At 41.9% G+C, this 26219-nt stretch overlaps 1 protein-coding gene across 1 annotated transcript in view; it reads right to left on the bottom strand.

Annotated features, from left to right (window-relative positions):
• LOC128656981 (oocyte zinc finger protein XlCOF6.1-like) overlaps positions 1-26219 on the bottom strand; it is a 186739-nt gene that overhangs the window by 67530 nt on the left and 92990 nt on the right. The window contains exons 5-6 of the mRNA XM_053711191.1: positions 17033-17122; positions 15464-15568 (exon numbers count right to left, since the gene is read on the bottom strand). Coding sequence (XP_053567166.1) covers positions 15464-15568; positions 17033-17122 — 195 coding nt within the window. The remainder of the gene's footprint in view (positions 1-15463; positions 15569-17032; positions 17123-26219) is intronic.

Below are 26219 nucleotides of genomic sequence, written 5' to 3'. Positions count from 1 at the left end.
GAAAGGATTAGGACACAAGGAAGAAACCACAATCTCCTGATTGATGTTGCGATCAGAAACAACCTTAAGGAGAAAACCCAAACCTGTGCGAAGCACAGCCTTATCAGCATGAAAAACCAAGTAAGGAGGTTACAAATTAAGATAACATATCTGCCCTCTGGATCATGTTCAGTATGAAGAATATCACAGGAGATGGATTTATGTATAAGGATAGCTACTCCACGTTTATTAGATGCATAGGATGATGTGACACAGACTGTGAACAATTGGGAATTACAAAAGTATGTCATTGAAGGGGCCCAGTGGGCAAATACAAGTTTAACTTTATGCTGGGGCAAATATCTGGCAAATAGGCACCTTTTAGTGGAGCATTAAGACCCTGGGTGTTAATGGTTTCTATAGTTAAAGGGCCCATAGTAAGAGGGTAAGTCAGGGAAGGGAACTAGGGAGAGGAGAGAAAAAAGGGAGGGGTAGAGAACAAGAAAGAGAAGAGGGGGAAGGAATAAAGGGAAGAGCGGAGGGGGAAAGAGTAAAAAGAAGGGGTGTTAGTATGGGATCTGTAGTCTAGGTTTGGTGAGGCTACTGAGAATATAGCATTGCCATCTGGTGTTCTGGTGTGTATATATATATATATATATATATATATATATAGATAGATAGATAGATAGATAGATAGATAGATAGATAGATAGACTAGAACAACTTCAAGAAGAAATTGGGTGCAGAGATGACTGGCAGGGACTAATCCCCCCTCGTAGCCAACTGAAAATGTAGGAATATAAGAAAACATTCAAGCAACATCCTAGATGAGAACCTTAGATAGAAACAAAAGTGATTAACATACACAAAGAAAACATTGAAGTCCATGGCATGATACAGATAAATCAATCTGTTAATTATAATAGAATTTCAAATATTAGACTGTAAGACAAACTACCAGAGATGTGCATAGAGAATAGGATTGTTCTAAATGACCATACACTGGGTACCTTAGATATCTTATTAACCCCTATGAGTCAGGAAGAACAACACCATGTATAATCTAGTTATGGTTCTTTGGCTTAAGGTACGTCATAAAGTAAACAAACATGTGAAAATAAAACAGACAAACAAATTGCTTGTTACAACACAAATAAATGCAACAATATACACACAAGTTCTCTGATGAATAGAGTAGGAACAAAAGTGAGACTGGATGGGCAACTGGTAGTAGTCGTGAGGCAGTAAGAGACTATGAGGCACAGGAGGACAGGTAAATTTACTATAGAGGATCATGGGGAGAGGAGGTAGAGACTGGCCTTTTAACAGGCTTGGGCCTTGGAAGATGCGACCATATAGGGACATTCGTCGGTAGTGGAGAGGAAGAGGCAGAGCTAGGGGCATCAAGTGGGTCACAAGGTGACAATAAGTCCCATTTCTTAAATAACTGTCTGGCCTGGTGTGAAGTAGAAGCCGTGAAATGCAGGTCATCCTTAGTAATGAAAAGGCGGACTAGGTAGCCCCACCTATATTTTATCCCCCTTGCTCTCAGAATTTTGGTAAATTCTTGGAAGGATTGCTGTAGGGTGTGGGGAGACAAATCAGGGAATATTTGAAGATTCAAATTTACTAGCGAGGAGGGCTTTGTTGATGATAGATTTCATGAATTTCTCATTAAAAGTGAAGTAATGTAGGCAGGCTACTATGTCTCTAGGCTTATCCTCTGTCACATTGCGGGGTCTGTTAACCCTATGCACTCTGTCAATTAGAATCTCGGCATCAGTGGTCTGCCCTACAGCAGTGATAAAAATGTCCCGTGGGAACTGTGAGACACAGATTCTGATGTTATTCCTCTGCGACCTGTCTTCCAGGCCAGCTAGTTTAGCCTCAAGTTGGGTGATCTGGTCTGCTAGTGTCTCTGAATAATTAAGCAAATAAGCATGATCTATGGCCAGGTCTTCTTGTTTGCATTCTAACGCCTCGGTTCTCTCCCCTATTCCAGCTATTTCTCTCTTCCATTTAGAAGTAGATTAAATCAACATTTTTGACAGGGAATCATGGTGAGAGGTGAGCAAGCTTTTAATGGTGTCAGATTATTATGTTGAGACAAGCTGACCTGGTTCTGTAGGTCCTTTGCAAAAGATGGGTTGTCCATCTGGAGCTCTGGAGAACACGCAGAGTCAGACACTTCATCGTCAATGTCCTCGTAAGGTGGAAGAGGATGTTGGAAGTGGTCCACAACAGTTCGTTTGGGGGTAGTAATCCCTTTCACCTTTTTTCTGGCAGCATGTGCCATCATGAAGTCTCAGGATGAGAATCCTAACCCGCTATAAGGGGTAAGGCATGAAATGAGAGGGTGTGAGGCTTGGATGCTGACTTGAGAATTGTGATATAAGGTTGGTGGTGGGGGGAAACCCTTAGAGGGGTTTTAAAAGATGTTAACACAAGTGTAGAACTATAAGGAAGAATGTTCACCGAGGGCCTCAGGGTATGCATCATCATGTTAAGACAAAAGGACTGTTTCTGTCATTTCCACATCAGTCTGCCTTGGTTCACCCCTCAGTAGTTTTGATGGTGACTGCTGAAAAGATCACAGATAGTGATGACAAGTGAAGCAACAGTCCCTAGGGCGCCAGCTAGAGATCACTAGAAAAGCAAGGAAGGAGCTCCAAGAGTTCTCAGGGATCCCAAAGTGTGCCGTTGTCACAGCTGCTGATAATCAGAAATGTTCCTTAGGTAAAAGAATCAAATGTGCAGATTTAGTCAAATATATAGAAAAAATTAAGTAGTGTTGTTTCTGCTTTAGTTTTACTTCACATACTGTTTTGAAATAAAAACTAACTGCAGACTTTTTATATCCCACCTTATCAGAATGTAAGTTTAACTTTAACAATACATTCTTAATATAGTGGTTAGTAATTGATCTCAATGTAACATTTGCAAATGTAATAATCACAGTGTGGACTCAGAAAAGATATAAAAATAAAGATGCTGATAATTTGCTACATCGATGTTAACAGCATTAAGAAAAAATAAGAGCATTAAGCAAAGGAACTTGTAAACTGGGTGATTCAATTCCTCAATCACAAGCAGGATAAACAAAGTCTTGGTTATAGTATCAGAAGCTGGACAACTGAGGTAACTTGGGAAAATAACGCAGTAAAGCGAGACTTCAAACAGCAACAGTCTGTAGTAGTATGGTAATGCAGTAAGTAATTGACTGCAAAGCTCCAGTCTGAAAGAAGGAGGTGTCCAGGTGCACACTGAATCTGAAGGCAGACTTCCAGGTTATGTTGCAGGAAGCAGCTGAACAAGGCAGTAAGTGGCTCAAATGAAACCAGGGGAGGTTCCTCAATAACAAGCAATGAGCAAAGGAGCTAGGATGCTTATAAAGGAACACAACAGACATAATTAAAGGGACAGGCTGTAAAGAGATACTGATATTATGACAGCCATGGATCACAATGTTGCAAGGTGTAGGCAACACTGTGTATAAAATAGTGAAAAACACCCTATTCTCTCTCCTCAGGTACTGGGTGATATGTCCTACTAGAGGAGGGAAAAGGAATGGTGATGTAACCCGCTCAAACTAACTGAGCAGGAGCGGGAGAGGACAGAGAGCAATGAGGCATAAAGGTGGGTGTATAAAGGCACAACAGAAAAAGCTTCACTCAAAGTTAGTCACCAAGATGTGGATGCAAGTGGTTGTAAGAACTAAGAAGATGTTTTGGTGTGTGTTCTGTACAGTAGTGCCGGAAAACACTTTCAGCACGAAGGATCTCCAGACGTTCTTAGGGTTGGTATCAATTACTCAAAAAGAATGCAATATTACCTGGGTGCTCCAGTCAGTGTCGCCACAATGACCCTCTATGGACTCAGCAGTCAGTCTCACTCTGTTCCAGTAAGCAGGACTGGACTATGATCTGAGAGAAACCTGATGAAACAGACAGCAGTCTGAGAAACGCGCTGCATTCTGTCCTTTTTACTATCAGAGTCATATGGTTGATATCTGACTTTTACTTGCCATTAAATTGTGGTTTTTTAAACACTATTATGAGAGTCTGAGCTTGTTTATATCCACTGAGGACTTCACGGATACCGGCACTGATGCTGAGACAGTGAGCTGGGACACTGTAAACTCCCAGTCCGCTTGACTTAGCACATTTGGGTGCTGCTCCACCTGTGAGTATCCATTTAGCTTTTATTCATCTTTCCACCCATATCTACAGTATCACACTAGGAGGAGCCTTTGTTTTTTGTGATTGTATTCACAGAGAAAGTCTGGACTATGATCTGTATTGGCAACTAACCCTGTATGTTCTATAGTAGCAGTCTCTATAAAGATTACAGCTGCTCCCACCCCTCAGCTGATCTTACTTTGCCTTAAGGCGCCAGGCTGCTGGTATGTGAATTAGAAGCGCTGTGTATAGGGATGCAGTGCAGGGTACTTACAAATGTTGCACTGAGCCTCTGATTAATGATTGCAGGAGGGATGTAAGTTATAGTGACCCTCAATGGGCTCAGGAGTCAGTCTTATACAGTTCCAGAAAGTAGTGCTAAAGTTTGGTCTGGCATGTGGCATTTGCTATGAAAATGACAGCCGTTCCCACTACTCGGTCACTCCCACTTCCCCTGAGGGCCCTAGGCTGCCAATAGGTACATTTTGAGGGTTGAGTATAGAGATCTGGTGCCAGGTATTCACAAATGTTACGCTGAGCTCCTGATTGAAATTAGCAGGAGGGGTGTAGGTTGAATTTATGGTTGCAATGTGTGAGGGGGTGGCGACCCCGATGACTCCCCGGAGTTGCAAGGCCCAGCTTGCTATGTTCTCTAGTGTGGGGTTGTTGCAAACAGCGCAATCTTCCAATGCCTATAGTAGCAGTCTAGGCCCCGAGGTCTCCCTGGACGGCATCCTTCGCAATCAAGAGGTAGCAATCCTTCACTTGGACAGTTAAGGCTTCACCATAAGGGTTACACAGCTCAAACATGTTAGATGATGCAGTCGGTCGGCTGTGATCCATAAGCGCGACCCAACAAAACAAAAAAAGTATTTATAAATTGCCTCAAACTTCAAAAAAGTAATAGTTTACAGTGGGAGCTCTGAACAAGTGTGTCTAAACACCTTGGATTTTAGCTCCACCCCCTACATGCTAGTATCTTATTAGCCTTAGAAGCCACTGCCCTGCATTGTGCACCCATCTTTAGTTTGTTATCTATTACTACTCCCAAACACATTTCCTCCTCTGTTTGGCTAAATCTAGTCCAATTTAAATAATAGATTGCCTGCATATTTTACTTCCAAAATGTAGAACCTTGCATTTTCCAGTATTAAATCTCATTTTCCATTTATCTGCCTATTATATCCGTTTTTTTACTACTACTTATTGCTCCCTGTCTTTTATCCAGTTATCTAACATTTTCATCTTTTCCCAATCCCTTAATTTTGTACACTAATCTCTCGTGTGGCACTGTATTAAACACCCTTGCAAAATCCAAGTATATTACATCAACTGATTCCTCTGTATCTACATTTTTACTTACTTCCTTGTAGAATCTAAATAGATTAGCTTGACATGATCTATTTCTCATAAAATGGTGCTGGTTTGAACTCATAATCTTGTTTACACGCATGTACTCATCAATATAATCCCTAATAATCCATTCAAGTATCTTCCCCACTATTGATGTCAGACTAACTGGTCTATAGCTTCCTAGATCAGCCCTGCTTCCCTTTCTAAAGAGTGGCACAACATCAGCTTTATGCCAGTCCTGGGGTACTATGCCTGAGGATAATACATCTTGAAAAATTAAGAGTGGAGGTTTGTCTATAACAGTGCTAAATTCCCCTCAAACCCTTGGGTGTATTCCATCTGGGCCTTACTTTAACATTATCCATTTTTTTTCCTGATATAATCTAGAGCACTGGTTTTCAAACCTGTCCTCAGGCCTCCCTAACAGGACACATTTGAGGCTATCTGAACTGGAGCACAGGTGAAATAATTAGCTGATTAATAAACATGGTTATTTTACCTGCTCCTATCCAAGGAAATCCTGAAAACCTGGACTGTTGGGGAGGCCTGAGGACAAGTCTGAAAACCAGTGCCCAAGAGATAACCCAGTTAAATGGTATGGGCTTTTATGTACGAGTTAGATGGATTTCAAACCAGACCTCAGGCCTCCCCTACAGGTCGGGTTTTCAGGATCATCTTAGATGAAAGCAGGTAAAATAACCATGTTTCTTAATCAGCTGACTATTTCACCTGTGCTCCAGTTCAGATATCCTCATAATGTGGCCAGTTATGAAGGCCTGAGGACAGGTTTGAAAACCAGTGCTCTAGTTTGTTTCAAAGTATCTCCCATTGGTACCTCTCTTGTTTATACTGAAGACAAGAACTGGTTTAGTACCTTAGCCTTCTCCCTGTCACTGTTAATCATGCTAAGCATCACACAGTTTAATGTACCTATATTGTCCTTAGATTTTTTTCCATTTATATACTTAAAAAACTTTTTAGGGTTTGACTTAGAATCCTTTGCAATTAATCTTTCATTTTCAATTTTGGCTAATTTAATTGCTTTTTTGCATATTTTGTTACAATCCTTCTATGTTTCTTTTAACACATTTTTATTTAGCTACAGTACATTGACTTGGATTTATTTCTTTTACTTTTATAACCATGTGGTATTTGTTGATATGTATATTTATTTAACAAAGTTTAAATGTTATCCATTTTTATTAGAGAATACTTTGTCCCAATTTATGTTAACGATTTCCTTAAATTATTGAAGTATGTTGCTTTTTGTACAACTCAGCCACTCAAGTGTTAAAAACATAATTTATGCTTACCTGATAAATTTATTTCTCTTGTAGTGTGTTCAGTCCACGGGTCATCCATTACTTATGGGATATATTCTCCTTCCCAACAGGAAGTTGCAAGAGGATCACCCAAGCAGAGCTGCTATATAGCTCCTCCCCTCACATGTCATATCCAGTCATTCGACCGAAACAAGACGAGAAAGGAGAAACTATAAGGTGCAGTGGTGACTGGAGTTATAATTTTAAAATTTAGAACCTGCCTGAAAAAGACAGGGCGGGCCGTGGACTGAACACACTACAAGAGAAATAAATTTATCAGGTAAGCATAAATTATGTTTTCTCTTGTTAAGTGTGTTCAGTCCACGGGTCATCCATAACTTATGGGATACCAATACCAAAGCTAAGTACACGGATGATGGGAGGGACAAGGCAGGAACATTAAACAGAAGGAACCACTGCGTGTAGAACCTTTCTCCCAAAACCAGCCTCCGAAGAAGCGAAAGTGTCAAATTTGTAAAATTTGGAAAAAGTATGAAGTGAAGACCAAGTTGCAGCCTTGCAAATCTGTTCAACAGAGGCCTCATTCTTAAAGGCCCAGGTGGAAGCCACAGCTCTGGTGGAATGAGCTGTAATTCTTTCAGGAGGCTGCTGTCCAGCAGTCTCATAGGCTAAACGTATTATGCTACGAAGCCAAAAAGAGAGAGAGGTAGCCGAAGCCTTTTGACCTCTCCTCTGTCCAGAGTAAACGACAAACAGAGAAGAAGTTTGTCTAAAATCTTTAGTTGCCTGTAAGTAGAACTTCAGAGCACGGACCACGTCTAGATTATGCAAAAGACGTTCCTTCTTTGAAGAAGGATTAGGACATAATGATGGAACCACAATCTCTTGATTGATATTCCTGTTAGAAACAACCTTAGGTAAAAACCCAGGTTTAGTACGCAGAACTACCTTGTCTGAATAAAAGATCAGATAAGGAGAATCACAATGTAAGGCAGATAACTCAGAGACTCTTCGAGCCGAGGAAATAGCCATCAAAAACAAAACTTTCCAAGATAAAAGCTTAATATCAATGGAATGAAGGGGTTCAAACGGAACACCCTGAAGAACTTTAAGAACCAAGTTTAAGCTCCACGGAGGAGCAACAGCTTTAAACACAGGCTTAATTCTAGCCAAAGCCTGACAAAAGGCCTGGACGTCTGGATGCTCTGCCAGACGTTTGTGTAAAAGAATAGACAGAACTGAAATCTGTCCCTTTAGCGAACTAGCGGATAAACCCTTTTCTAAACCCTCTTGTAGAAAAGCTAATATCCTAGGAATCCTAACCTTACTCCATGAGTAACTCTTGGATTCGCACCAATATAAATATTTACGCCATATCTTATGGTAAATTTTTCTTGTCACAGGTTTCCGAGCCTGTATTAATGTATCAATAACCGAATCCGAAAACCCACGCTTTGATAGAATCAAGCGTTCAATTTCCAGGCAGTCAGCCTCAGAGAAATTAGGTTTGGATGGTTGAAAGGACCCTGAATTAGAAGATCCTGCCTCAGAGGAAGAGACCATGGTGGACAGGACGACATGTCCACTAGGTCTGCATACCAGGTCCTGCGTGGCCACGCAGGCGCTATCAGAATTACCGATGCCCTCTCCTGTTTGATCCTGGCAATCAGCCGAGGTAGCAACGGAAATGGTGGAAACACATAAGCTATGTTGAAAACCCAAGGGGCTGCTAATGCATCTACCAGCACCGCTCCCGGGTCCCTGGACCTGGATCCGTAACAAGGAAGCTTCGCGTTCTGGCGAGATGCCATGAGATCCAGATCCGGTTTGCCCCAACGACGAATCAGTTGAGCAAATACCTCTGGGTGAAGTTCCCACTCTCCCGGATGAAAAGTCTGGCGACTTAGGAAATCCGCCTCCCAGTTCTCTACGCCTGGGATGTGAATCGCTGACAGGTGGCAAGAGTGAGACTCTGCCCAGCGAATTATCTTCGAGACTTCCAACATCGCTAGGGAACTCCTGGTTCCCCCTTGATGATTGATGTAAGCCACAGTCGTGATATTGTCCGACTGAAATCTGATGAACCTCAGCTTTGCTAACTGAGGCCAAGCTAGAAGAGCATTGAATATTGCTCTTAATTCTAGAATGTTTATTGGGAGGAGTTTATCCTCCTGAGTCCACGATCCCTTAGCCTTCAGGGAATTCCAGACTGCTCCCCAGCCTAGAAGGTTGGCATCCGTTGTTACAATCGTCCAATCTGGCCTGCGAAAGGTCATTCCTTTGGACAGATGAACCGGTGACAACCACCAGAGAAGCGAATCTCTGGTCTCCTGGTCCAGATTTAGCAAAGGGGACAGATCTGAGTAATCCCCGTTCCATTGACTGAGCATGCATAGTTGCAGCGGTCTGAGATGCAGGCGCGCAAATGGCACTATGTCCATTGCCGCGACCATTAAGCCGATTACCTCCAAGCACTGAGCTACTGATGGGCTTGGAACGGAATGAAGGACACGGCAAGCATTGAGAATCTTTGATAACCTGGACTCCATCAGGTAAATCTTCATCTCTACAGAATCTATAAGAGTCCCTAGAAAAGGAACCCTTGTGAGTGGTAACAGAGAACTCTTTTCCACGTTCACTTTCCACCCATGCGACCTCAGAAATGCTAGAACTATCTCTGTATGAGACTTTGCATTCTGAAAACTTGACGCTTGTATCAGAATGTCGTCTAGGTACGGAGCCACCGCTATGCCTCGTGGTCTTAGTACCGCCAGAAGTGAGCCCAGAACCTTCGTAAAAATTCTCGGGGCCGTGGCTAACCCGAAGGGAAGAGCCACAAACTGGTAATGCCTGTCTAGAAAGGCAAACCTCAGGTACCGATAATGATCTTTGTGAATCGGTATATGAAGGTAAGCATCCTTTAAGTCCACCGTGGTCATATATTGACCCTCTTGGATCATGGGTAGGATGGTTCGAATGGTTTCCATCTTGAACGATGGTACCCTTAGGAATTTATTTAAGATCTTTAAGTCCAAGATTGGTCTGAAGGTTCCCTCTTTTTTGGGAACCACAAATAGATTTGAGTAAAATCCTTGTCCCTGTTCCGATCGCGGGACTGAGTGGATCACCCCCATGATTAAGAGGTCTTGTACACATTGTAGAAATGCCTCTCTCTTTACTAGGTTTGTCGATAACCTCGAAAGATGGAACCTCCCTTGTGGAGGAGAGGTTTTGAAGTCCAGAATGTATCCCTGAGATATAATCTTTAACGTCCAGGGATCCTGCACATCTCTTGCCCAAGCCTGGGCAAAGAGAGAAAGTCTGCCCCCCACTAAATCCGTCTCTGGATAGGGGGCCCTGACTTCATGCTGTCTTAGGGGCGGGAGTAGGCTTTCTGGCCTGCTTGCCCTTGTTCCATGACTGGTTGCCTTTCCAACCTTGTCTGTAACGAGCAGTAGTTCCTTCCTGTTTTGGAGCGGAGGAAGTCGATGCTGCTCCTGCCTTGAAGTTACGAAAGGCACGAAAATTAGACTGTTTGGCCTTTGGTTTGGCCCTGTCCTGAGGAAGGGCGTGGCCCTTACCTCCCGTAATGTCAGCAATAATTTCCTTCAAGCTGGGCCCGAATAAGGTCTGCCCTTTGAAAGGAATGTTAAGTAGTTTAGACTTGGAAGTTACGTCCGCTGACCAGGATTTAAGCCAGAGCGCTCTGCGCGCCTGTATGGCGAATCCGGAATTTTTAGCCGTAAGTTTGGTTAGATGTACTACGGCATCTGAAACAAACGCATTAGCTTGCTTAAGGGTTCTAACTTTGCTCAAGGCCTCATCTAACGGCTCTGTGCGAATCGCCTCTTCCAGAGACTCAAACCAGAATGCCGCTGCAGCCGTGACAGGCGCAATGCATGCAAGAGGCTGCAATATAAAACCCTGTTGAACAAACATTTTCTTAAGATAACCCTCTAATTTTTTATCCATTGGATCTGAGAAAGCACAGCTATCCTCCACCGGGATAGTGGTACGCTTGGCTGACGTAGAAACTGCTCCCTCCACCTTAGGGACCGTCTGCCATAAGTCTCGTGTGGTGGCGTCTATAGGGAACATTTTTCTAAATATCGGGGGAGGGGAAAAAGGCACACCGGGTCTATCCCACTCCTTACTTATAATTTCTGTAAGTCTTTTTGGTATAGGAAAAACGTCAGTACACACCGGTACCGCATAGTATCTATCCAACCTACAGAATTTCTCTGGAATTGCCACTGTGTCGCAATCATTCAGAGCCACTAATACCTCCCCAAGTAACACACGGAGGTTCTCAAGCTTAAATTTAAAATTTGAAATTTCTGAATCCGGTCTCCCCGGATCAGAACCGTCACCGACAGAATGAAGTTCACCGTCCTCATGTTCTGCAAATTGTGACGCAGTATCAGACATGGCTCTCGTGTCATCAGCGCGCTCTGTCCTTAACCCAGAGCTATCGCGTTTGCCCCTTAATTCGGGCATATTATATAATACTTCTTTCATAACATTAGCCATATCATGTAAAGTGATTTGTAAGGGCCTAGATGTACTAGGTGTCTCAATCCTACGCATCTCCCGAGCGGGAGATGCAGGTACTGACACGTGAGTTAGGCGGCATAACTTCCCCCTCGTTGTCTGGTGATAGCTTCTTTATCGGTACAGATTGACTTTTATTCAAAGCCATATCAATACAATTGGTACACATCGTTCTATTGGGCTCCACATTGGCTTTTGAACATGATGAACAAACAGTTTCCTCTGAATCAGACATGTTTAAAACAGACTTAGCAATGAAACTAACAAGCTTGGAAATCACTTTCAATAAGTTTACAAGCAATATAAAAAACGCTGCAGCGCTTCAAAAATAATTAAACAGTTCTTAACAAGAAGTGTATTATTAGCAGAGGATTGCACCCATTAGCAAAAGGATGATTAACCCCTCAATACCCAAAACGGATAAAACAGATATCAATTAAGATTTAACGCTTTTAATCACAGTCAGCACACTGTCACAGATCTGCTGTGACTGATTACCTCCCTCACAAATGAAATTTGCAGACCCCTGAGCTCTCTAGAGACGTCCTGGATCAAGGAGGAAGAAGCAGAAAGACTGTGCAATAATTTTAACTGCGCAACAAGGCGCTAAAACAAGGGCCCTCCCACTCCAGTCACAACAGTGGGAGCCCTGATATAACGGTTTCCATGCAGAAAAAATATGTTAGCCATGTGGAAAAAAATCATGCCCAAAGCGATTTATCACCAAAGTACCTTCACAAAAACGAATAACATGCCAGTAAACGTTTTATTAAAAAACAACATTTTTCAATGTCATGTAAAGCTATCACTAAGCCTGCTACCAGTCGCTACCACTGCAGAGAAGGCTTAAGTATTATTTCAGTGTTAACAGTATTTTCTCAGTCAAATTCTAGTCCCAAGAATATAACTCGACTGCGCATACATTTATCAGCCTGATACCAGTTGCTACTACTGCATTTAAGGCTGTACTTACATCATATGGTAACAGCAGTATTTTCTTAGTCAATTCCATTCCCAGAAAATAAAGTACTGCACATACCTCATTTGCGGAGGACCCCGCATGCTATTCCCAGTTTCTGAAGTTACCCCACGCCTCAGAATGTCGAGAACAGCCAGTGGATCTTAGTTACGCCTGCTAAGATCATAGATAAAAAACGCAGGCAGTTTCTTCTTCCAAATACTGCCTGAGATAGAAAAACAGCACACTCCGGTGCCATTTAAAATAACAAACTTTTGATTGAAGAATAGTTAAGTAAAAACTCCAGCTCCTCTCGCGACCTCCTTCTTTGTTGAGGGTTGCAAGAGAATGACTGAATATGACATGTGAGGGGAGGAGCTATATAGCAGCTCTGCTTGGGTGATCCTCTTGCAACTTCCTGTTGGGAAGGAGAATATATCCCATAAGTAATGGATGACCCGTGGACTGAACACACTTAACAAGAGAAAAGACAGTTCCTAGCCACAATATTTTCAGGGCATTTTCTAGCTGCCCAGACGTGTATAATTATAATATAATAAATATAATACCCCATACCTATCCTGGCTATTTTGTGAGCACCCGGTACCCTGAACGAGAGCTTTCAAATGATACCAAACACTTGCTGCCTCTAGAAGTTTGGTGCTTTTTTTGTTAAAGTTACTGGACACTAAAGAGGCAGTGGTAATTGCTATGCCCGAGAAAGTTTATCTCCAAGTGAGATCTAGACACAAGGGAGGAGAGCATGGGAAAATTTGTCATTGGCCTGTGTCCTGACAATTTAAGTGAGTTACTTTCTACTGCACTAAGCTTTGTCTTATATTTGCATGGGAGGGAAGAGCTTTTTTCACTATAGAGCTTAAAGGGACACAAAACCCAATTTTTTTTCTTTCATGATTCAGACAGAGCATGCAATTTTAAGCAACTTTCTAATTTACGCTAATTATGTTTCTTCGTTCTCTTGCTATCTTTATTTGAAAAAGCAGGAATGTAAGCATAGGAGCTGGGCCATTTTTGGTACACCACCTGCTGATTGGTGCTGATAGCAAGAGAACAAAGAAAAAATTATAATAGGAGTAAATTAGAAAGTTGCTTAAAATTGCATGCACTACCTGAATCATAAAAAAAAACAAATTGGGTTTTCTGTCCCTTTAATCACTGCAGAGAGGACTGGCAGCTGAGTATCACTCCCAAACGCTGTAATTCTCGTACCTGTAGTTCTCTTGTGGCACTTGGAGAAGGGCGTACAGCATGGCGGGACTGCTCTGGACCTCATATCAGGGTCCATGCTCTCAGGCGTCATCATAACTGGTTGCAAGCGGCGGGATTACCCTTCTCCCCTCAGCCAGCTTAAAAGATAAACGCATAAAGATCTTCTAGAGTTTGAGCCAATAACAAAAGTAAGGCTACCTTTATTGCTGAACTAATGGGAAGTGGCAAAGAAAGCAGTGGATCAGAAGCATCTACAGTGAATTCGCCAGTCAGGTGAGGAGCAGGTTGGCATTTTTTTAGCTCAAACCCTCCACTTCAGATTCTGTGACAATTGATGGCTCAGGTGACCGAGACTCAAAAGGAGGAGAGGGAGCTTAGGCAAGTTAAGTTACTGCTCCAAGCAGGGAGAGCAGTGCCTCAAAGTAATAATAAAAGATCCACCAAGAAAAAGCTGCCCTTCATCAAAATATTGATCAGGAGAACTGGGTCATAATAGTCCAGAAGCTGAGACACACCGGGAAATCCCTAACAGTTTAAGACACGATTACGGAGTAGTCAAGGAGCAGCTACTCCCCAGGTATGCTGTCACCCCTGAAGCCCATAGAAGGAAGTTACAGGATCTTGGGAAGAGGATGCAAGATTCCCACTATGAATAGGCTTATAAACATAAAACTAGGTCCAAATGGTGATATGGATGCTAAGTCTCTACTCTGGATGAAGGACTCCAGCTTGTGCTTCTGGAACAATTTTCTCACACAAACCCAGAAATCCAGGATTGGGTAAAAGACAGCAGACTTTTTACCACTGAGGTACCAACAAGGTTGGCTGATTATATATAGTATATTGACACTTTCAGTAGCAACCAGCAACCACCTGGAGGGCCACAGTTTCAGTGATGGTCTCTGCCCGCAAGAAGCCATTCTTCCCCAGGTCACAACATGAGCCCTTTCAAACCATTACCCCTGGCTACTGACCCCATATAATGGGAACCCAGGGATGTGCTTCATCTAAAAACAGCCTGGGCAACTTTGCAGTAACTGCCACCAGCAAGAGAATCACAACATGTGGCTGCAGACTAATTCTCAAACCACACTACAACCCCAAACCACACAACAGATCCATGCAGTGGAACTTGACATCCCAATATGACCATGTAATGGCTGAGGCTTATCCTGGAGCTGCCACAGTTCTTTAACCCTGTGTGTAAACCCTGGGCTGTGAGATGCTCAAGAGTGGGTCTATGGCATCAGTGATATCCACATTAACCCAGGGTACAACTGGGATTTTCATTGTCAGATTATGCTCATAAATAAAGAGCCAAGGACTCCAGGATTCCGGAGTCACCCTCAGACTGATACATCCTCCCTGGGTTCCAGACTGTGGCAGTACCGGTTTCAGAGGGAGCCAAAGTACACCTCAACTGGGGAGCTGAGACTGAAGAACTGGCCATGGGTGTTATGGATGACCTGCCAACTGAGGCCCTGCTAGGCAACAACTTGGGCGACCTGATAACTTCCTTCATTCCAGAGGGATAGTGTTGTACAGTGGCTCAGGCTCAAGCTAGACAGAAGCAGGCCATAGGGACTCAAATAGGACCAAACCTCCAGAGAGCCAGAGGCTGAACCCTACCTAATATGTCAACAGTCAGGCAAAAACCCACACTGGCCTAATTCAATCCCTTGCTGATGCACAGATGGGTGAACCATGTAGGGAGTGCATTGCAACACAGGGAGGAACTAAAAGGAATATTACAGAACTTTGTAGCTAAGTCAGCAGGCTCTTTTTGTTTGCTAAAAATGGTCTATTTGGTAAATCTTTACCTAAGACTTACACTGTCTGCCATGTAACCATCTGAGAAAACATAACTTATTTACAAGAGACAAAATGTCACCATCACAGAATTTTCCCTTTACTCAATTTGTACTAATTACCTGTATCCGTATTTATAGGAACTTCATCCTCCTCAGTCTTCACCGGATCACACATATACAGATCTTCTGTTATCTCAACTTTCACTATATCAGCGTCGTCTTCGTCTGTACAAATAAAGCATATTCAATTGTTATATACCATGCATTTTTATAACTTTACCATAAAACAGTTTGTGTATTTCCCAGACAGGCAATAGCACCAGATACTCACACTCTTATTGTTATGAAAACCTCAGGATTTAGCTAAGAAGGGGTTAATTCTGTGCAGCTTGAACTCAAAACAGTTATTTGTTTTTCAAGAAGAATTGTGACTTGTGTTTTCTTTGAACTGCCAGGAGTCTCCTAAATAGCCCCACCAAATGTTATTGTGTATGCATTGAGTCATAAAGCCACTCAAGCTCTTAGTCCCAGAGATACACAGGATAAAGTTTATGGCTTAGGCTGTCAATAGAATGCATGATGCAAAACAGGCCCTTCATCGGTCACTGAAAGGACATTGGTATATTATGTACATATGTGTGTTAAAACTGTTATAACCTTAAAGGAAGGTAAATATGACAACCTATGGCATATTTGATATCAAACCGATTCTCCCAATAAAACTAAAAGGTTCTAGATATGTAAATATAGAAATTGAGTTACCTAGCAGAACTTATAATGGATTGTATAATTTCAGGCAAGAAATTAGTCTATTGAAGATCATAAAGGCAGGGGTTTTTTCTTAGCCCGCCCAGGAGGGTGTGGTCAGGCAACTTGATCTGTGGAAAATGGTATAAGAATTTTATGTTTTAACAATAAGATTGTGATTCTTACAAGGGGAGCTGCTTTACAGAAGTAAGGAGCCATCATTTTCATGCCAGCCCCTGGCGCAGAGCTTGAAGCTAGGAAAGTATTCAATTCTGTTTTTCTCCTTTTTATTTTAAAACACTGTTTGCGTGCGTAATTTTATTTGTAACAACTTTTTATTAATAATGCATTGTGCATAATATTTTTGGCATAATAAATAATTCCTTTATTAAGTTTGGCCTTTGTCTTATAATTGAACCACGTTACTGAAAGAGACTGGAATATTAGAACTGTATAATTTAGGTTATTTTCTGCTACATTGTATTTCTAGAGTTAATGTGTAAAGTCTGGGTTTTTTCTTAGGATTTTCCTTTTAATAAATTTTAAGTGGTGGCAGTATTGGAGCTATAGGATTGATAGTTTATTGTAGGTGGCATTAAAAGGGAGTTTTGGGCATTTCTCTTACGTCTAGTACAGACTAGGGAGTGTGGTTAACCCTTGCACCCACTAAACTGAATCACAAGCTTGCCTGGTGTGGCTAGATTGTTACCTATTGGTGACAGAAAAAGGGGGCTGATATGCTTTCTGTGCCAAATAAGTGACTGGCGCAGGGTTGGATAACCTTGGTTCGTCACACTTATACTTTTCCTCTATTCTCTGTTATCTTTTTAGCTAAAAGGTAGGTTTAGGGACTACATACCTGTAACCCTTGTGCATTAGATACATCACACGTGGACACTTATGTAAACGTGTCCACCGGACAGAACATACATGCACACTCACCTGAACTGATACTGTCACTGGTTTCTAGATCCAGCTGATGCCTCAGATGAAGATCTTCTGTTATCTCAACTTTCACTACATCAGCGTTATCTTAATATGTACAAATAAAGCAGATTCAGTTTTTATATCCCATGATCTAGTTTTTATAACTTTACCATAAAACAGTTTATGTTTTTCCCAGACAGACACTAGTACCAAATACACAAACTTTCCCTCTTACATATCTGTTACTTATCTTACATGTTTTTAGCTCAAAGGGAATTTTAGACACAACATTCCAATTTTCCACTGTAGGCTGCGTGGTTGCGCAACCGTGCAGTAAATACTATATCCCCCGCTGAAATATAATTGTAGTTGCGCATTAACAGAGGTAGAGAGCTGGGGTATGGCGGAGTGCACCGATAAGACATTTAGGCGCAAGAAATAGCGTGGGAAGTTTAGGAGGGGGCCACCGGAAATGGAAGAGACTTCACGTGCAAGTCAGTCTGTAGCTTGTGATTGACCTGCAGACGACAGCAGTGATGTCTTGTGAACTTTTACCATCTTATGGGGGGGGGGGGGGGGGGAAACGACTTTACTGTCCCTTAAAGGGACAGTCTAGTCAAAATTAAACTTTCATGATTCAGATAGGGTATACAATTTTCCAATTTACTTTTATCATCAAATGTACTTTGTTCTCTTGGTATCCTTTCTTGAAAGCTAAACCTAGGTAGGCTCATATGATATTTTCTAAACCCTTGAAGGCCACCTCTTACCTCAGCGCTAGTTCATGTGTGTCATATAGATAACATTATGCTCACTCCTGTGGAGTCAGAACTTGTTGGCTAAAATGCAAGTCTGTCAAAATAACTGAAATAAAGGGGCAGTCTTCAGAGGCCTAGGTACAAGGTAATCACAGGGGTAAAAAGTATATTAATATAACAATGTTGGTTATGCAAAACTGGGTAATGTGTAATAAAGGGATTATCTATCTTTTTAAACAATACAAATTCTGAAGTAGACTGTCCCTTTAAATGTATTTAAAAAAACAAAAAAAACAAAACAAAAAACAAACTCATAAAACTATGTTAATTTGCAAATGTCAATGTCACTGCTGTTTTGGAGAGTTCCATTGCCCCAGTAGGCAGCCTCCTATGAATTACTCCTGCATTGGCTCTGCGTGAGCTTCCTGCATGAGCGCTTCTCTCTTCGTATGCAAATTAATATGACCCTGGGGGAGTCTCCCTATGGGTGATGGGGAAACCAAACATGGACTCCTTGCCCAGTGTGCTTAGAGGAATGTGGCTGCACCTCACTGACGAGGCCCATAGGAGGCTGAAACGATCATCTGGGGCTGTCATGTTTCTTATTCAGAGGAGAATTGCCTGGTATTTCGGGCTGGACTGACCTTACTTGGCGCAATCAGACTGATATACTTCAGGAAAGTTTTCCTAAAAGAGGCTGCTTCCGGGTGGTAAATCGCCATAGAACTAGCTGATGTGCTGTTGTTCGTTCCTGGTAGAGCGCTTTTCTCTTTGTATGTTCTAGTAAAATTCCTGTGTTATGTTTAATAAGCAATTCATTTTGAGTTAAGGTTAATTTATAAAAATATTTCATCCATTCATGGGATAATAGACAATAGCTACTGAATAGTAATTTAATCTAAATATCTCTATAGCCTGCTTTATGCTCTAATATTGTGTTGATCAATTGATAGATATAACTGGTCATATTCAGTTACTACATAAATATTATCAGTGTGTATATAAAAATTAACTGATCAGAATTTAGGAATATTGTCTATTGAGATTAAATATTATTTTTTAATAATAATATTGTTGTCAAATGTATAGATGTTTCAATAGTTTTATTTTGGGGTACACTACAGAGATTTAACATCTTACTGGTGTATTGGCAAAATTCTGCTATATTAATTGTAGATATCGCGGACAATAATTTTATACTGCTATTCATTTTCAGATCATTAATATTCATAATTACAATATGTAACACGTTTGTGGTAATTGCTGCTGATAAATAAACCAACATTACTGGAGGACACTCCTGAGACGTATCAACAGCTCCATGACACCTGGTATAAATATAAATATCTAGAATACTGATAAAATAAAGAATTACAGTAAATATTGAAAATAATTTCTGCTTATATGACCTCCAATTATGATACATACAGGCCACTCTTGGACCTATGATTATATAAGAGAAGGAATTGTGGTAAGCTGTATACCTGATAAACATAATGGAAAGAGTGTTGGCAAATTATTAGAACCAATGTTCACTGAGATGTGTAAAACAAATAAGATTTAGCTTATAAAAGTAAAATGTTATGAATAATATAGCTGCAATTCCCATATACAGAAATTTTAATACCGCTGATATTAATTTGTTGCTGGAGAAGGTTAGCTGCAGTAGGCATGTATACAATATAGGGAAAACCAGGGCTTTGTCTCAAACAACATAGAGAAAGTTAAATTGGAGAAATTCAACGCTACAGTGAAGACATATAGCCCTGTAAATCAATCTTAGAGGATATCCTATTAAGTAGATATAAAAAGTAAGGATAATAAACATTAAACCCTACCGCAGTGGAATCAGTAAACAACACCAACTGTGGTGAAGGACAGTAATGCACAGCTACGCTGCATGTAATATATTTTAATGCTGGAGTGAGATGCAATATGATCAGTACCTACTAGTTTCTCTAAATCATGCATTTCTAACAAGTAATAGATACTTACTATATATAGCTTTATGGAGCAGAAAGTTAAATCATATAGTGTTAGTATGTACAGGGTGATTGGCTCCTATGTGCAGGGTCAATTTTGCTGGGTATCTATATTATCCATTGTGTATTATAACGTCATAACAGGCAATATTGCTATACAGGTAAAGATTCTATGTAGGAAGTCCAATATACTGATTTATATTAACATACATATGTCTATTTATACAGTGACAAAGAATAGATAGTGTTGTAGAGAAGGAAGCCGTCTCCTCACTTAACATGCTGGCTCAGTGCAAAAGTGTAGTTAGCAGGGATGTAGGGGGATAATAAGTCTCCAGTCAAGATGAGTAAGTGAGGCTGTAAACTACAGATATTATCCTCTCATCTAGGTTCCAAGGTCCCTTCACTCTTCTAACCTATACCACATGCGGATATAAAAGAGTCAGAGTTCCTCTGGCAATAAACATCCAGGGAGATATAGGCATAGGGGGTTAATATGGGATATGTTGCGCACCAGACATTTGGAGGAGGGTCAGTGACTCTCAGGTACAGATCAACATTTCGGATCTGTAAAATCATGGCAGACTTGATCATAGAATGTGTAGATCTCTGCCCCCAAGCTCTTCAGTTCAGAGTCTAGCCAAGGCCCCCCCCTTCGACCGGCCACATCTCCAGGGTGCCTATGACCAATTTTATGTTGTGAGACATCTATAGCATTAACACTTAGCGAGACCGATCCATCTGCGTCTGTTGGTGCGTCTGTGCAAACAGCCTCATTTGGATTGGCGGTAATATCTCCCCCACAACTCCCGTCGATCATGATCAGGAAACTTGCTGGAAGCGGGACTAATCTGTGAACTGTGACCTCATATCTCTGCTCGACTCTCAATCTCAACATGAGGGAGGTATAATGATTTTCCATCTTGTGGGATATCCGTTGTAAGAGGGCTAAGATTTCAGACTTATAAGTTATACACAGGAGAAGCAAAAAAGGAGTATACTCCCAATAGGGGGCGCTAATGGCAGAGGGAAACCCTCCAGAGCTGGTATATACAGATGGTACAAAATGGTACCAGCAGGTGACTATGCAAATATACAAACAACAATTTATATAAGTTTATATGATTGAACGCAAATTTTGATCAAAATATGCATAAAATTAGAAAAAGATAAAAGATCAAATTCCTGGCAGAATAATGTCCCAATATGAAGAATGATCAGGCAGTGTCAAATAGATAAGAGTACCAATCAGAAAGGCCTATTCATCCGACATTAAGACAAAGGTCACTGATGGCAGCAGTCGCCTCACACCTTGGTGTCAGTTGATCTGAAGTGGGATGTAGACAAACAAAAAAAGAGGCCTCACAAGGGAGGGAACCCAGAGACTTTAACCCTTTGTTTAAAGTGCATATTTATAGTTGAAAAATGTGCACTCTAAATGCTTTGATCTGTGCAAATAAATGTTATGTACATATGAGAATATAGAAATCCAACCAATTCATTATTTATAGTGGTACAGGATTTGTTAAAATTTTATACAAAATAAAGATTATTTTAAATGTGTTGCTCCTACCGGTCCACTGTTCAACCGTGACCAATAGCTCAAAAAGGAACAATCTGTTATCAAAATTGATCCAATGTGAGAAACAATCTGGCATAATATAAGACTTCCAGTAATGTGAAAGAGTTATGTTTCTCACGTTGAGCAATGTTCCACTATTACATGTGATTGGAGATTTGTTGCTGACTGCATGCCTCATAGAGGGTGTGTGCAGTGCCTAGTGTGTAATAGGATAAAAAAACTTTTGATGTCAAAGACGTGAGTGTGAATGTTATTAATTACTAAAGATACCATTAAGTGATACACTAGAAACTCGACAATTAAATAAAATTCACAATATTTTTCTCAAATGAGTCCCGATCGTGTTAATGCCAGTGATAAATGTGAAGTATAAGATCATATGTGTGCTCATAAGTGGCAGCGTATATGTGTGTGCTCAAATAGTATAAGTGTTCAAAGTGTTTTATTATGTGAGCAACTTTTATAGTTAATGCTATATTTGACCGGACAGTCCTTAAAGTATAAATGTCCGGAATAAGTGTAGATCCAGGAACAATGTGTGTATTCAAATGACGGCCGTGTTTGTGGCTTACTATTGAGGAGGTCACTAGGACATTCTATGAAAAAAGACACAAAATATTTAGAATGTGATATATGGTCATAAAGTGCGAGGTATATGCTAGTAGTACTAATAGTAAATGTGTAAAGTGTGAGTTATATGCTAGTAGTACTAATAGTGAATGTGTAAAGTGCGAGGTATATGCTAGTAGTACTAATAGTGAATGTGTAAAGTGTGAGTTATATGCTAGTAGTACTAATAGTGAATGTGCAAAGTGTGAGTTATATGCTAGTAGTACTAATAGTGAATGTGCAAAGTGTAGGATAAAGGGGGTATAAATCTAATGACTTATAGATCACATATAATATATATGTGTCAAAGTTATTGATATGTTATAAAATTTGCACATATCAAGGCCCGCAGGTGATTAAAAAGCCAATATGCACAAATAAACTCCAAGTTACACAAAAATGGCTACAAAATATCATGGATCAATTAAAAGCTGCTGAATCAATCACTTCATTTAAACCTGAGGGAGAGAGAGACTGGAATTTGTAAATCCAAAAAGTCTCGCTTTGTCTTAGTTTGGTGTACCTGATATATTTATGAGAACGGAGAATATTTTCGATGGGGGGGTAAATATGAAAGCTACACGGTTCTTCACAGTGTGCCTGTAAATTATGTCTAGGCACACTGTGGAGAAGTGATTTCTTTCTAATATTGCACAAATGTTCACTCAATCTTGTATAAATTTTACGCGTCGTACGTCCAATGTACTGAAGACCACATTTCCATGATAATTTGTATACCACAAAAGGTGTATTGCAGGTGATCTGGCCCTTAATGTTAACAACTTCTCCTGTAGTGTTGATAGTGACCGATGTAGACCTATGTTTCACATATTTACACATTGAACATCTTGGATGTCCACGTCTGTAAATACCTGATGGAGTATGGCTCTGTGTAATCTTTCTTATTTCAAATTTTTTGGACATTACTACTTTACTGGGAGCAAGCTTTTGTTTTAGGGTGGGAGCCCTCCTAAAAGTTAAAAGAGGTTGTGGATCCAAGATCTTTTTCAGCACCGGTTCTCTCTGGAGGATGTGCCAATGTTTTTTGAGGGATCTTTTTATGGCTCTATGGTTGGAATTGTATTGTGTAATTCAGCCAAACAGGTACTTACATTTGGTTTACCTGCGATGTTGGAGCATTATATTCGAACATCCCCCACGATTTGGGAACAGATGTATTCAAGTCCTTTTTGGATAGCGACATCTATATGCCATTGCCACAAAAGGAAAAAACGATCTAGGGCAACTTTATTGATACATGTTAAAACTACTTTTGTGTTGACTGTCCTGTTAATAAGTTTAATTCAATATATACTACAACATAGCTACTTCCAATTCTTGGATGAGTTTTACTTGCAGGTTCAAGGGTACGGCTATGGGCACCAGGTTTGCGCCCAGCTTTGCCAACTTATATATGGGGGCATTTGAAGAACAATACATATACAACTCCTGGTGTTCTATGGTTGCTACATTGACAACCTGCTGTTCATATGGGAGGGCACAGTGCAGGAGGCCGAGTCTTTTGTCAAGCATCTAATAAGAATAACAGGAGTCTAACATTCACCTCCAACAATCAGTCTCATCAAACTGAATTTCTGCATATTTCACTTTCTTGGGGATCACAGGGTGAATTATGTACTTCCACATTCTTCAAACAGGTTGACAGTAACAACTTTTTGCACTTCACGAGCAACCACCTGAAAAGTTGGAAGGTGAATATTGCTTTTAGCTAATTTAATAGAATTAGGAGGAAAGGAAGCACTTTAGAAAAATATGATGAACAATCCCCTAGTCTAGTAGAAAGGTTTTTGGCTAAAGGATATCCCCTATCTCTCATCAAAAATAGCCAAGAAAGAGCAAGAACTTTAGATTGATCTGAAATGCTCAAAGAGAAACCCAAGAAAAAAACGGGGTAGAACAGAGTGCCCCACCTCCTCTCCCTGGAAGGGTTGCTGCCTCTGGGGAGGGAGACCGACTGTCTTGACTCCCTGAAAGGGGTTCGGCCGCTGGGGAGAGAGGTCTGCCACCTCCTCTCCCTGAAAGGGGTGCTGCCGCTGGGGAGGGAGACCGACTGACTGTCTCCGCTCCCTGGAAGGGGTTCAGCTGCTGGGGAGAGGTCTGCCACCTCCTCTCCCTGAAAGGGGTGCTGCCGCTGGGAAGGGAGACAAACTGTCTCCGCTCCCTGGAAGGGGTTCGGCCGCTGGGGAGAGAGGTTCACCGACTGTCTCCTCTCCCTGGCTTCCCGGAGCTGCTGCAGGTGCTGGGCAGAGACCAGTGGCTCTCTGCCCTGTTGCCAGCACTTCTGCTGGGGTGGTATCCTGGTCCAAGACCATAAGCTCGCGGTCAGGCTGCTGATCAGGATCTAGCAGCTCTTGGTCGCTTATTCCTTGTTGCCACTCCTCGGAGGCCAACCTCCATGAATCCCAGACTGCTGCTCCACCGCTCAGTGCAAAATCTGTGACATGCTGCTGAACGAGCAGCCTCTTGTGTGCCACTTCCAGCTCCCATTCCTGGCCACATATATAATCCATATTGGCTTGCAGCCAGGGTACCCCCGAGAGATTCAGCAGTCTCTCTCGGTACTCACAAATGTTCTCCAGTCTCCACTCCACCTCACACCCAAAGTCTGGGTCCTCTGTCATTCTTTCAAATAGCAATCCAGGGCCACCGTAGCCAAAGCCCTCTGTGGCGGTGCCATCCTCCAGCCATGGCCGCGCTTGCATAGCATGCCATCGGAGGGCCCGGTAGCCGTGATCCAGCACCCCCTCATCCTGGATCAATTTATCCAATTCAGACAGCCATTCCTCCCTGGGTTGCTCTCCCAGGAAAGGCACTTGTAAGTCCCACTGGAGACAGTACTCTTCCTACGAAGTGGGGAGGGTCGAGATCCGATAGCCCTGCGCGTTGAAGAGCCTCCCTCCAGAGTTGCATGCGGAAAAATTCCTTCTGTGCCTGCAGGTCCCAATACGAACTAGGACAGTCCAGCTGGGCCCACATCTCCTGTACTCTTCTTAGGAGCTCAGCTTCCATAGTTACCAGCTACTGTGGCACTTCTCCTCTGTCAGCAGGAACTGTGTGAAAGAAGCATATCCCACCGCTGCCAACCAATGTGACGGAACCCCGGCTACCCCGACTGGGTAGCTCCGCCAAAAAGGGTCTTGCTTCCTCCCTGCCGACTGCAGCTGCGTAGCCACCAAGTGATTGTAGCCCACCTCTGATGGATACCTGCTAACCCGACTAGGTATCTCCGCCAGAAGGATCCCTCCTGTACCTAACAACAGGCAGCTATGTAGCTAAGAAAGTGATTATAGCAATCCCCACCCAAATAACCAGACAGACTAGCATTCAGGTGAATCAAGAACTGACTTTATTAGGAAACGCACACTCATTTTATACACAAACAAAGGGTCTTATCTCACTCCAAAATCTCCCGCCATTCCCACCCCTCCAGACAGGCTTGCGCCTGCCATAGCAGCCACAGTCCCACGGAGTCCCAGGACACAGAGGTGACGGCACTCCCAGGGTGTCATTTGAAAGCTCTCGGTTCCCAGGTGCTACAGTACAAAAAGCGTCATGATTCGTTACTGGGGACCGGAATTACAGCCCGGTAAAGATAGGGGGTAGGGCTGTCCAAAACCCCTGGTTCCCAAAGTAGCTCCCCTCCAGCAATTACCCTACCTATTGTCCCCCCTAGGGACTACTAATCCCCAAAAGAGCAGAGCTCTGGGGCAAAGGGCCACGGGAGCGACCAGGGGTAAAGTTAGCGGGTTTCCGGCGTGATATGGCCGACTGGGAGTTCCAGAAGCCTGGCTAGCCAAGAAGGGTTTTCCCGGTCAGAGATCAGCTCTCCTCTGAGAAAGTACACATAGCAAAAAGAAAAAGATATCACAAATCTGGGAGATCCCGTAAGCAATGAAATGGCCAAATCTAATGTAGAAAGGAGTTAGCCAGGCAGTAGGGGAGGTGGGGGTAGCCTTGGGGGTCTTGTATCCGTGACACCCCCTTTATCCTACACTTTGCACATTCAATATTAGTATTACTAGCATATAACTCACACTTTGCACATTCACTATTACTACTACTAGCAAATACCTCGCACTTTATGACCATATATCACATTCTAATTATTTTGTGTCTTTTTTCATAGAATGTCCTAGTGGCCTCCTCAATAGTAAGCCACAAACACTGCCGTCATTTGAATACACACATTGTTCCTGGATCTACACTTATTCCAGACATTTATACTTTAAGGACTGTCCGGTCAAATATAG

Source organism: Bombina bombina, chromosome 4 (genome assembly GCF_027579735.1).
Source record: "Bombina bombina isolate aBomBom1 chromosome 4, aBomBom1.pri, whole genome shotgun sequence".
Taxonomy (NCBI): Eukaryota; Metazoa; Chordata; class Amphibia; order Anura; family Bombinatoridae; genus Bombina; species Bombina bombina.
Note: the sequence above shows the minus strand (reverse complement) of the source record. Positions and strands in the feature narration are given on the sequence as shown.